Source organism: Podarcis melisellensis (assembly GCF_964234715.1).
Source record: "Podarcis melisellensis genome assembly, chromosome: 10".
Classification (NCBI taxonomy): domain Eukaryota; kingdom Metazoa; phylum Chordata; class Lepidosauria; order Squamata; family Lacertidae; genus Podarcis; species Podarcis melisellensis.
Genome location: NC_138542.1, coordinates 66752269 through 66764569, shown reverse-complemented (window position 1 = coordinate 66764569; position 12301 = coordinate 66752269). Strand labels below are relative to the sequence as shown.

Genomic DNA, 12301 nt, shown 5'->3' with positions numbered 1-12301 from the left:
AGCTACAGGAGAAAGCTGGCTTGAAAAGTTGCAGATTCCCCCTCCGTTTACCCATTAGAGTAGACTGCTCAACCCCCCCAGTCAATTACAACTTGGTCAATTAAAATAAAAGGTAAGATGTTTTTAGATCCCCAACCTGAACTCATTTTTTAAAAAAGGAGTTAATGCCTGTCTGATTTTTCCTCTCTGTGGAAAATGTCCTGGTTACATTTACTTGCAAGGAAGTCCCATGGATTTAAGAGGCACCTTAGCATGTGGTTAGGATTGGGGAGAGACCCTGTTAAAACCCTAACTTGGGAAACTGTAGAAGTCATTGATTTGAATGGGATTGAATTATCTTCTTGCTTCAGAATACATATTTCTTTCTCTCTGTGTGAATGCCTTAAGCTTGAGCATGTATATGTTTACTCAGATGTAAGTCCCCTTGAGTTGAATAGGGCTCCTTTCAAAGGAAGTGTAAAAAGGAGAATTGGATCATTGGATAGTTTTCTGGTTCAAAAGCCAACACAGGCAGACTCAGGAAACTTTTAACCGCTACCATGAGAAATTCTTGTGGAAAAAGTAAAATTTGGAGCTGTCTGACTGACAGAGGTTTCTTTTTTTGGTGGGGTGTGTGTGTGTGAAGAAGAAAGGAAAAGGAAAAACTTGCTCAAGTAATTCTGCATAATAATAATGTTTTTTTTTAAAAAAGACATTTTTCAGTCAGCTTTTGGCATGTGTCGCTGAACGACATACTGGAAAACTGCCTTTCTTGCTTCGATCGTAAACCTATTAAATTGGAATTAATATTTCCAAGTACTTGGATTTAACATGGTAATTTGTGTGTGGGAGGGGGACTGCCACCCAGTCAGCCACAGGTTGTCTTAAAATGTTTCTCATTGGCTTCAACAAGATGCTAGTTGCAATCTGAAAGCTGTAATGTCATATGTGTCTACTTGAGAGTAATCCCCTTTGAGCACAAGGAGGCAACTGTGGAAACACAGGTATTTTGTATTTGCAATCGTAACCCAGGCCAGGTTTGCTGGTACCCATACATGTTTATCTAGGAGTAATTTGATGGGACTTACTTCTGAGTAAATATGCAGCATTTTGGACTGCATAGGGCTTTCTTGGAAAGGAGCCTGCAAGGTCCGAAACAGGATATTTTAATAATAACCAGGAATTTTTAAAGCCCATTTAAAAAGATGTGCAGTGTTTGCGCTCTGAAGATTACTCCGCTTTTCCTTCCAAGTATGGCACAGGTTTGAAACTTGATTTCTGTGTGGTGCAGGCATGATCCTAAACACGTTTCCTCAAAAGTAAACCCCCCTGAAGTCCATGGGGCTTGGTCCCAAGAAAAGTGTGATAGGACGGCTGCCTTATCCAGCATTTACTTAGCAGGAACTAAGACTGATTGAGCGGAGGTGTCTTACATCTGAGTAGATCTGCTTAGGATCAGGTTGTTGAAGTCCTAACTCCAATGCGTTGGGCTGATTTTTCTAGTGAACATGATTTAAGTGCCCTGGGCTCCTTTTGGGAGAAAAGTGCAGGATATAAATTTAATGATTAGAATCATATGTATTACAAAGGTATGGGCAGGCAAAAATCAGCGCTTCAAGAGGTAGGGAGCTGAAATAAGTCTGGCTTAAATCTATCCTTCTGGCCTAACTGGGTGATTATTCCTCTTGCCCAATGCTGTTGCTATCTTGCAAAAGGTGGGGAGTCCTCGTTATGGGTTTTTGTCAATTTCACGTGGCCTCCTGGTTCAAGAAGCCGTGCAGGATTGATTGGGGAAGGCCCATTAGCAGGGATTGATTTGTCCAAGGGGGGTGAGTGGGGAACATTGCGAAGAGAGAAAGAAATCTGAAGGGGATCATTCACCAACAAGGAACGATTGTTCTCAGTTACACTTTGCCTTAGAGTCCGTGTGAGAGTGTAAACACCGAATTGGAGCCTGTGCGCGTGTTCACAGGCAACTTAGCTCCTGGTACATTTTATCCACGTTTGCGACATTCTTCTAGAGAAGCGTGCGTAAGATGGTTGTCTTCTTACCTTCTTAAGAAGCACACAAACACGCAGGTAAACGGAAGGAAGGGCCCTTTCACATGGTACACAGAGCAAACTCTGCTATCTTACCTACTCCTGTGGTCCTGGGCTTTCTGACCCAGCAGGGTTGCCAACTGATCAGAAAGGAAGTGAGCTGGCTTCCTCTTCTGCCTCGAGCAGAAGGCAGCCCGACACAGTAGAGAGGTACGACAGCATTCTCACCTGTTAATGCTTGTGCAACAAAAGCCTGCTGCTAAAGGCACAGCTACAGTGTCCAGTCGAAAAGTTGGCCACATTACTGAGGAGGGCATCTTTAAGGTCCTTTCCTTACACTGCTACATTTTAGGCATACCCTTAAAAAAAATGTCAGGTGTGAATAAATCATTAAACACCATTGAAACTTCCACTGAACTAAACCCAGAATTTTAAGGGGTTGGACTAGATGACCCGAGGGCCCCTTCCAATTCTACAATTTTACGATTCTATTATCAACTTGTATTTAAGATACAGAGGTGAATGTGTTGTGTGCTCATGCCTAGCCTAAGCATTTTTTACTTGGGAGTATTTTAAGCTCCATGGTAATCTGTGTAATGTACTTGCCTGTCGATGTTTAGCCTTAGGATTTAAGTGGGGTTTAGGGTCAGAAACCTACACGCCCCCCCAAGCCTGAAGATGTAGATGTTAGTCCCATTTATTCCAAAAAGTTGTACTTCCAACTCTTGAATTTGAGATCTGAGTGTTGGAGAGTTTTGTCTTTGGGCAACACACATTTCCAAGAAAAACAATTACCACTTTGTTGAATTTAATTTCAATTTACACGCCATCATAAAATCAGTAATGGATGATAAAATCCACCAGTTTGAAATGAGCCTGCCTTCTACATAGATGTCTGTTTCCTTTTCATCTTGAAACATATTTACTCTAACACACCTGCCTCTATTCTGTTTGTTGACTACAACTGAGAATTTGCTTCCAAGTAAGTAGATTAATTTTTAAAACATGGAGAGGGGGAGGAAAACCTCAGACTGCTTTTTAAAAATAAATAAAATAAAATCAAGTATTAGGTTTATGTAATTTTCCCACTGTATTTTAATAATACCAACAAAATATTCTCAAGGCAAAAGATCTGGTATCTTGACCGATTAGATTGTTGTTGGAATATGCTTTGCAACTTGAATGCATCAATTTTATGTAGCAATTCAAACTTTTGCCTCTTGTTTTCTCCATTCTCTGCTGCTGTCTTTCGCTTCAATACTGGGGTAACACTCCATCTGGGATTATGTTGTGTGGGAACCTATTTATGAGAACTGAGGATGTTCAGGCCTGGGGAGGGAGGGCAGATGCAGCTTCTAGATCTCTCTAAACCTCTGTTGAACTCTCCCCAGTCCATATCCCTCACTGGTCCATACCAGCACCACTTCTGACTCTCCATGAATGCTTTTGACTGCATGGGATGTGGCTTTGAACTCTTGAGAATGCCCTTTTGTGCCTGGATGGAGAGAGGTGTCTGTGTCTCAAAACCTCTGGCTTTTGCATGGCCTGTTGGACAAAGGCTCTATCCTCTGTAGCCTCGTCCACCACTGTCATGTGGCCCTCAGAAGCTTGTATTATGAGGGAATGTGGCCCTTCAGTGAAAAAATGTTCTCCTCGACCTCTAAACACTGAGAGAGATCATTTAGCGTTTGGAGTAATGATCCCCACAGTGATGTGGGGAAAGGTAGAGGAGCGTCTATGGAAATCCACTAGTCCCACCGCCTAATTTTAGCAACATTATAGCCTTCTAAAAATAACAGCTGAAGGGGTTGAGTGCAAACACAGCACAGAACCCAAATGGGTTCTACTCAGAGAAGACCCACTCAAATTAATAGACCTAAGTTAGTCCCATTCATTGATGTTGATGGGCCTATTCTGAGCATGAGTCATGCTGGAGACAAGACACAATTCCCATAACATTTGCTTCAAAGTAGTCCTATCAGAGACCACCCTGGAGAGAGGCGGCAATTTGATGCACACTTAATTTGTTAAACTTGTTGGAACTTACTTCTGAGTAGCCCTGTCCTGAATTGCAGTGTCAGTTGGGTCGGTACCATCGCCATTCCTCTCCACTTCTGATCTCAGACTTCTATCCTGAGCAGGGCTATCCCAGATATAGAGGCAAAAGAGACATTTGCCCAAGGTAGGACAGCAGGATTTTCACGGCTCCTGCTAAGTAAATGCCACCTCCTCTGAACTGGCAGGACGCAGAGGCTTTCAAGCACTTGGGTGTGATTAGTCTTGCGCTCAAAGCGTTGGCATTTGGGTTTGAGAAGGTGGGTGGCAACGCTTCTGTTTTGCACATGGTAGCCAACACTTCCTCCCTGTGAACCTCAAATCTCAAATCGATCGAGGGATTTCCGTTTTGGGTTGCCAGCAGATCTGTACTCAAGGCATTCCTCGACTGGAGCCCTGGGAGAGCACCCCTTTTGCATGCAGAAGGTCCCAGATTCAGTTCTTAGCATTGGCAGCCAGTCCTGGGAATATTCCTGGTCTGAAACCCTGGAGAGCCGCTGCCTATGGAAAATACTGAGCTAACCATAACAATAACAATTATTTATTATTCGTACCCCACCCATCTGGTTGGGTTTCCCCAGCCATTCTGGGCGGCTTCCAACAAAATATTAAAATACAGTAATGCATCAAACTTTAAAAGCTTCCCTAAAGAGGGCTGCCTTCAGATGTCTTCTGAATGTCAGGTAGTTGTTTATCTCTTTGACATCTGGTGGGAGGGCGTTCCACAGGGCGGGCGCCACTGCCGAGAAGGCCCTCTGCCTGGTTTCCTGTAACTTTGGTTCTCGCAATGAGGGAACCACCAGAAGGCCCTCGGCGCTGGACCTCAGCATCCGGGCAGAACGATGGGGGCCGAGACCATTAAAGGTTTTAAAGGTCAGCACCAACACTTTGAATTGTGCTCGGAAACGTACTGGGAGCCAATGTAGGTCTTTCAAGACCGGTGTTATATGGTCTCGGCGGCCGCTCCCAGTCACCAGTCTAGCTGCCGCATTCTGGATTAGTTGTAGTTTCCGAGTCACCTTCAAAGGTAGCCCCATGTAGAGTGCATTGCAGTAGTCCAAGCGGGAGATAACCAGAGCATGCACCACTCTGGCGAGACAGTCTGCGGGCAGATAGGGTCTCAGCCTGTGTACCAGATGGAGCTGGTAGACAGCCGCCCTGGATACAGAATGGAGCTGCGCCTCCATGGACAGCTGTGAGTCCAAAATGACTCCCAGCTAGATGGACTATTGGCCCGACTCTGTTGCAACTGAGCCCATCTGACTCACGGGTCCCTAAGCTGTCCCACCACCCTACCTCCTTTGGGGAGACGTTGGCTAATGGGGGATCTGCTTTTGTCTTTCTGTCCTAGCAGGTGGTCAGGTGTGTCGCCCGCCATTGCTGCATGGTTCTCTCCCTTGGCTGGATGGGAGCAAGGCTTTGGGAAGCCACCACAGCACCGCCCCATGGAACCTCAGCCCCTTCTCCAAGACCCCCATCCACCACAGCTCGCCTGGACCTCTCTCCGTCTACCCTCCGGCGTCCTCCTCCACTTTGTCTGCGGGCCACTCCAGCCCACACCTCTTCACCTTCCCGCCGACCCCTCCCAAAGATGTCTCCCCGGACCCCTCCATCTCCACCCCAGGCTCCACTGGGTCCAGCCGGCAAGAGGAAAAAGAGTGCATTAAGTACCAGGTGTCTCTGGCTGAAACCATGAAGCTGGAGTCTTCTCATTCCCGAAGCAGCATGGCCTCATTAGGAGGGGCCTCTTCCTCAGCTCATCACCCCATCTCCACTTACCCTTCCTACGTCCCTGAATACGGCTCTGGACTTTTCCCTCCCAGCAGCCTGCTGGGGGGATCGCCGACCGGTTTCGGGTGCAAATCCAGACCAAAAGCACGTTCCAGCACAGGTAGGGTCCTTGACGGATTCTTAAAATGCTTCTGTTTCAGGTTCAGGAAAGACATTTTTAAAAATTAAAAAATGAGCAAAGGTTAAGGACTGGGAGGAATAATCTGGGAGAAGGGGGGTTGTATGGGTTTTCAGCTGCAAATTCAGACCAAAGAGCTTCCAGTGCAGGAAAGGTGCTAAATGGATGACCAGTTAGAAGCCAACTCTTGTTTTATTTTTAAAAAGAAGCCGAGGATCGTTATAAGCAGAAAGCAAACTCTGGCAATGCAAAGGTCAACAAAGGGATCAAGCAGATACCACAGAACCTTTCTTCCTAAAACACTGTTGCATTCCACAACAGTTGCTATATTTTGCTCTTCCTTTAGAAAGATAAGAACAAGCTAAGGTGGGTTTCCTTCTCCCAGTCAGGTCTTGACCAAAGGTGGGGTGGGTTAGCTTTTACAATGTGACAAGAGCCTCAGGTTCTCCCAGGCTATTCACTATTCACTCTGTCCATTTGCACATGAGAAACTCAACTGATTTTTAATGGGGATCATTTACCAGAAGAGGGAATCTTGAACGAGATTCCAGGAAACTCAGCGGGCCAACTAATTTTTGATATTTGCAGGGCTTATGCACTTTCTCCGTTTTATACACAGAGATATTTGGTTCCTCTGGCATTTAGAGACACAAATCTCTTCGGCCAGGGATCCAAATTTCACCGTTTGCAAAATGGTTAAACCAAACTATGCTGGTTTAACTACATTATGTCAATTTCGACTTCCTTTTCTTCCCCCAGTTGTTATTTTTTCTGAATATAAAGTGGATTTGATTCTTCCCCTCCCACAGCAAAGGGCTGTTAACGCTTACTGAAATGTAGGCCCTTTTGATTTCAATAGAACTTACTTCCGAGTAAGTGCACTTGGAATCCTTGCTGAAATTGATTGAAATGCCAGTTTTCTTGGCTTGACATGAGTTGCCCCAGATTTTATAAACCCTATTTTGAGCGTGTTTGTTTAGGGAGCTGGTGAAGCAAACTTTGTTGATTTTGACGAAATGTTCGTCTGAGACAAAGTTCTTACAATTCCATTGCTCTGGAGTTGCATGAAATTAATTGGATCCATGTCTGAATGAACATGTTGGATAGGTGATTCAGCTTTCTCCTTATTATCACATGTGCTAAACCTCACTCACTCATACCACCCCACTCTTAGGTTCAGAAAGATTTGTACAAGGTGGTAGTGATTAAAAATGTTTTCCATACTCTACAGGTCAGTCCTTTCCCTTCCTTTTTGATTTTTGCCTCGTGGGAGAGAGGAGCAAAGAGTTGAATCAGATCTAAGCTGAAACATCACTTCCAGCCCCACACATTCAACAAGTGGGGCGGTCCTGATGTTCATGGGAGGGGGCTATTCCCAAATTCTCTAGAGCCAAATATAGCATAGGACCAGGGGTCAGCAAACTTTTTCAGCAGGGGGCCGGTCCACTGTCCCTCAGACCTTGTGGGGGGCTGGACTATATTTTGGGGAAAAAATATGAACGAATTCCTATGCCCCACAAATAACCCAGAGATGCGTTTTAAATAAAAGCACACATTCTGCTCATGTAAAAACACCAGGCAGGCCTCACAAATTACCCAGAGATGCATTTTAAATAAAAGGACACATTCTACTCATGTAAAAACACGCTGATTCCCGGACCGTCCATAGGCCGGATTTAGAAGACAATTGGACCGGATCCGGCCCCTGGGCCTTTAGTTTGCCTACCCATGGCATAGGACATCACCCCACTCTGATGGGTGATTAAGGATCAATGCACCCATTTAATGCAGAGATTTCACTCCATTTTCACACCTCCACAAATGGCTGTTCAGCCACATATACACACTTTTTGGCTGGGCGTTCCTGCGCTGTGAACATTCAGTGAAACAGATATGACAGTGAAACTTGAGAGAGAGAATGTGGAATAGATACCGGGGATGGGGAACTTTGAGATGTTGTTAGACTACAACTCCCATTATCCCTGACCATTGGGTATGGTGGCTGGGGCTGACGGGAGCTGGAGTTCAGCAACATCTGGCAAGCCACAAGTTTCCCATCCTTGTTACATTCAATATGCTTGCCAACTTTTTAACTTGGCTCGGTAGCTGACCCCTTTTAGCTGCAGTAGACATTAGGAGAGGCTCACATTTATCCACTATTGTGGATGGTTTTAACTGGTTGGCAAAGGCACAAGAGCAAACCAGGCCAGTGTATTTTTCCAATCAGTTGGCAATCTGTAAGAGTCTGTGCATTTGTCCAGCAGTCCTAATCCATTTACGGATTAAAACAGCAATTGCTTTGGCTGTTTTAGCTGAAATTGACACACCAGGTGGAACTTTGACACATCATTCTAAACCATGGTTTAAGCCATGGATGAACAAACCATAGGTTAACTTATTTTATTTATTTATTAGATTTATATACCAAACTTTCACCAAAAGATCTCAGGGTGGTTCACACGATAAAAACATGAGATAAAAGCACAAATAAACCATGAGTTCTCCCCAGAAACAAACCATGGCTTGCTTCTTCAAAGTTTTGTTTTCCAGCTGCTGCTCCTGCCTCATGCCTTTGCAGTGTTGTGTGAGTGGGGGAGATAAAACAAACCGAAGTTAAGGAAGGCTAGTGGTTTTACATGGAATCCACCATAGTTCAAAAGCCTACAATAAACCATGGCCTCAGATTGTGGTTTCTTACCAGTAAACAAACCATGGTTAAGCTGCTGAGCAGGATTCACGTGTAATGCTAAGACATGGTTTAATAAACCGTAAATTAACAAACTCCCATTTAGCATATGTGTAAACCAGGCGGTTTGCTTTTCCTCTGATGTTTTTTCCCCAAGGACTCTTTTCTTTGTAAGCAGACACGCAAAACCAGAATGCACGATTCATTCATTCCTCTTGCTCCCGTGTAAGCCTCAATTCCCAACCTGCTTGCTAAACTTAGAAACTCATTTTAATTCACTTGAAGCTACCTGCTGCTAATTTGAACATTTCTGGAAAGCTGGTTTTTACATGCACAGAGAGAGAATGTGTGTGTGTGTGTGTGTGTGTGTGTGTGTGGTGTTGTTGGGAGACCACAAAAACCTAATGTGTTCCGGAAATGTTATTTATTGGTTCAGTGACTTCCTTATGCAGAGAAAAAAACTGGATAGGACTGTGTTCACTTTCCCCACTCAAAAGTCTCTCTCTGCACTTCCCCCAATTCTTTTCCCAGATCCCAGGAGCGAGTTTATTTTAAGTTGGTTTCTTTTTTTTCTTTCTGTTGGGGGTGGGAGGGGGAGAAGGGGAACTACCTAAGAAAAGAGGGAAGTTTTGTTTAGACTGCCTGATCTGGGTCTGTCTCCAAAATATTTCATAATCCATAGGCTATATAGTGAAAGAAAGCAAATTCGCCCAGGGAGGCAGTAGTGCTCAACACAATTTCTAGAAAGTGTATTTTAGCAGGCCTTTGGGACTTGCTTGCAAGTAAATGGCCATGATCCGCAGCAGAATTATATGCAGTTTTTTTGGGTGCAGTCCTGAGCATCCTTGTTCAGGAGTCAGTTACTCTTTAATAAGTGTGAGTGAGACCTCAGCTTCAAGTCTGTTGATTTTTGTGTGGACATCCTTACGTTGCACTGTGTTCGGAATCCAGGCCTGCCAACCTTTTAACCACTCACTGCCATTGTGGTTTCAACAAGAAGCTTGGATCTGCAGCTGCTAGCTGATCACCATGTTTATCTCCCTGCTGTGAAAAGCTAGACCAGTAGATCAAGCTGCTGTTAAGTGCAGAAGAGCAGGGCATTTGGCAACCCTAAGTTCTGTTTCGTGATTCCTCCCCTGCCCTCCATCTTTGTACTAAAATCTTGGAAATATGCACCAAAATCAGCGGGGTTGGTCTCGGAATGAATGCCTTTAGGTTCCAGGGCAGTTTGCATATTAAACAAAGATCAAAATAAGTCACTCCCTCACCTTTCCCCTATTCCTCCCCCCACGTTCTTCCTTTCCTCATTGAGACTCCTGCAAGTAGATGTTGTCCAGTGTGAGTCAGATCAGTTTTCAGGGTTTTTCCAGGGTGACATTTACTCTGACTGTCTGAGCAGGGACTGTCTCTATTTAGCTGATATGTTTTAGCTAATCCAATTATTTTCAGACGGCTGCACGCGACAGTTACATTGTTTATCCAGCGCCAGGAACTTTAATAGAGTCCGGATGCGGTTAACAGTGACAAAAAGAAAGAAAGAAGTAAATGCAGAACTGCCTCTTTCTGTATATGCAAGCAGACTGGGTGTGTTTGTATGAGAGAGAGAGAGAGAGAGAGAGAGAGAGAGATAGAGAGAGAAAAAGAAAGAAAGAAAGAAAGAAAGAAAGAAAGAAAGCAGAAAGAGAATGAAAATTCAGATCTCCTGCCTTTCTGACTTCTAGCAGCAGACCTCTGCACCTTTAACAACTGCCATGTCAGGCAGAAAAGGGAGAGAAGAGGCTTTCTCCACGGCCATCATGGGTAGACTCGCAGAACTGTAGTTGGAAGGGACCACCATGATCATCTAGTCCAACCCCCTGCAGCGCAGGCTCGAACCCACGATGCCAAGATTAAGAGTCGCATGCTCTACCAACTGAGCTATCCATGTCATCGTGGTCCAGGGCAGGGCCACAGAGCATCTGCTTTGCTTGCAGAAGACTCCAGGTTCAATCCCTGGCAGGTAGGGCTGGGAGATTCCTGCCTCCTTGAAATCCCTGGAGAGCTGATCAGTGTAGAAGCCATTCTGCTGGATGAGCTGACGGTCTGATCCAGTATAAGACAGCTGCCTTTCTAGGGTTATTATGGGTAAGGTCCATAGTTCAGGGGTAGAGCATGCTGAAGGTCCCATGTAAGGCTTGAGAGCCACTGCCATTTAGTGCAGATAATACTGAGGCAGCTTCTTATGCTCCTGTGTCCCATGGATGATGTTTCCAGGGCCTACTGAGCTGAGATCCTGGGTGTAATTTCTAACCCACCCTCTTCTAGTCCTTAGGAGACCAGTGAGAAGGTGGGCGAAGGACCACAGGAGTTAGAACGGTCTGGTCTCCCTGTTGTGTTGTACTGAGTGTGCAGGGAATGTGCAGGCTGCACGTGATGGGTTGAGATGGCTCCCTTTTTTATCTCCTCTTTTTTGCCCAGGGACCCACACAGACACGGAGTGGCCTTGGCTGTGAGTCTCCAGTGCTGAACACACTTGGGAAGTAGTGCTATGGGAACCAGTGGGATTTTTTGCCAAGTGGAAGGGTTTAAGATCAGGGTGCTTTGGATGCTACAAATGAGGTGTGTGTGTATGTGTGTTGGCTTCCCATTGGCTATTGTTGTAGACTACCCAGGTCTTTTGCTTGCTCCACTGGGTCTTCTTAGGTCCTTGGTGATGGACAAGAAAGATGGTCTTCTTCTTCTTCTTCTTCTTCTTCTTCTTCTTCTTCTTCTTCTTCTTCTTCTTCTTCTTCTTCCTCTTCTCTCTGCCTAGGGAAGGCCTGTAGCTCCATGGTAGAGCATCCAAGTTGCATGTGAAGGGTTCCAGGTTTGAATTCTTAGCATAATCTCCAGGTAGGGCTAGGAATGTCCCCTATGCAAGACCCCACCAAGCCACTGCCACTCAGTGTGGATCATACAGTGCTAGATGGACTCAAGGCAAATTCCTCTGTTTCTGTGCAGAAGGATGTTAAGATATATGGAACTGCCTTATTATTCCGTATTCTATCACTGGTCCATCTAGCCACCAAACTGCCCACTGAGCAGGCTGAAGGTAGGTTTAGATCTGCAGAGCCAGCTCCAAGTTTGAGTGGGGGCCCATCCTATGTCAGTGGGCTTGCTTCAGTCTGGTGGTGGCGGCAGCAGCAGCAGCAAACAGCTCTGTCTGGGAGTCACGGCTGAAGTTTCCCACAATGCCTCTGATGTAGCAATAGCTTCTTCTTTTTTGATGATGTTAGGAAAGGGTCTTAGCTCAGTAGCAGACCTTGCATGAAGGAGGTTCAGTCCTAGGCATCTCCAGGTAGAGCTTGGAGGGACAGTTGTCTGAAATCCTGGAGAGATAGGTCGGTGCTAGTCAGTGCGGAAAATAGAATAATAGAATTGTAGAGTTGGAAGGGTCCATGAGGACCATCTAGTCCAACCCCCTGCAATGCAGGAATTTTTTTGCCCAATGTGAGACTCGAACCCAGAACCCTGAGATTAAAGGTTTCATGCTCTACTGACTGAGCTATCCCAGGAGGAGGGCAAATACTGAGCAAGATGAACCAATGGTCTGACTCTGTGCAGGGCACCTTCCTGTGTCCCTATGTTCTTTCCATCTGTGTCTGAAAAAGCAG

The 12301-nt window shown here is 45.3% G+C and overlaps 1 protein-coding gene across 7 annotated transcripts in view; it reads left to right on the top strand.

Moving 5' to 3' along the window:
- GATA3 (GATA binding protein 3) overlaps nt 1-12301 on the top strand; it is a 74297-nt gene that overhangs the window by 21231 nt on the left and 40765 nt on the right. For 5 of the 7 annotated variants that reach the window (XM_081927236.1, XM_081927237.1, XM_081927239.1 and 2 more), the window contains exon 3: nt 5426-5965. In XM_081927236.1, the coding sequence (XP_081783362.1) occupies nt 5426-5965 (540 nt within the window). The remainder of the gene's footprint in view (nt 1-5425; nt 5966-12301) is intronic. The other 2 variants (XM_081927240.1, XM_081927238.1) reach the window with 1 other exon arrangement.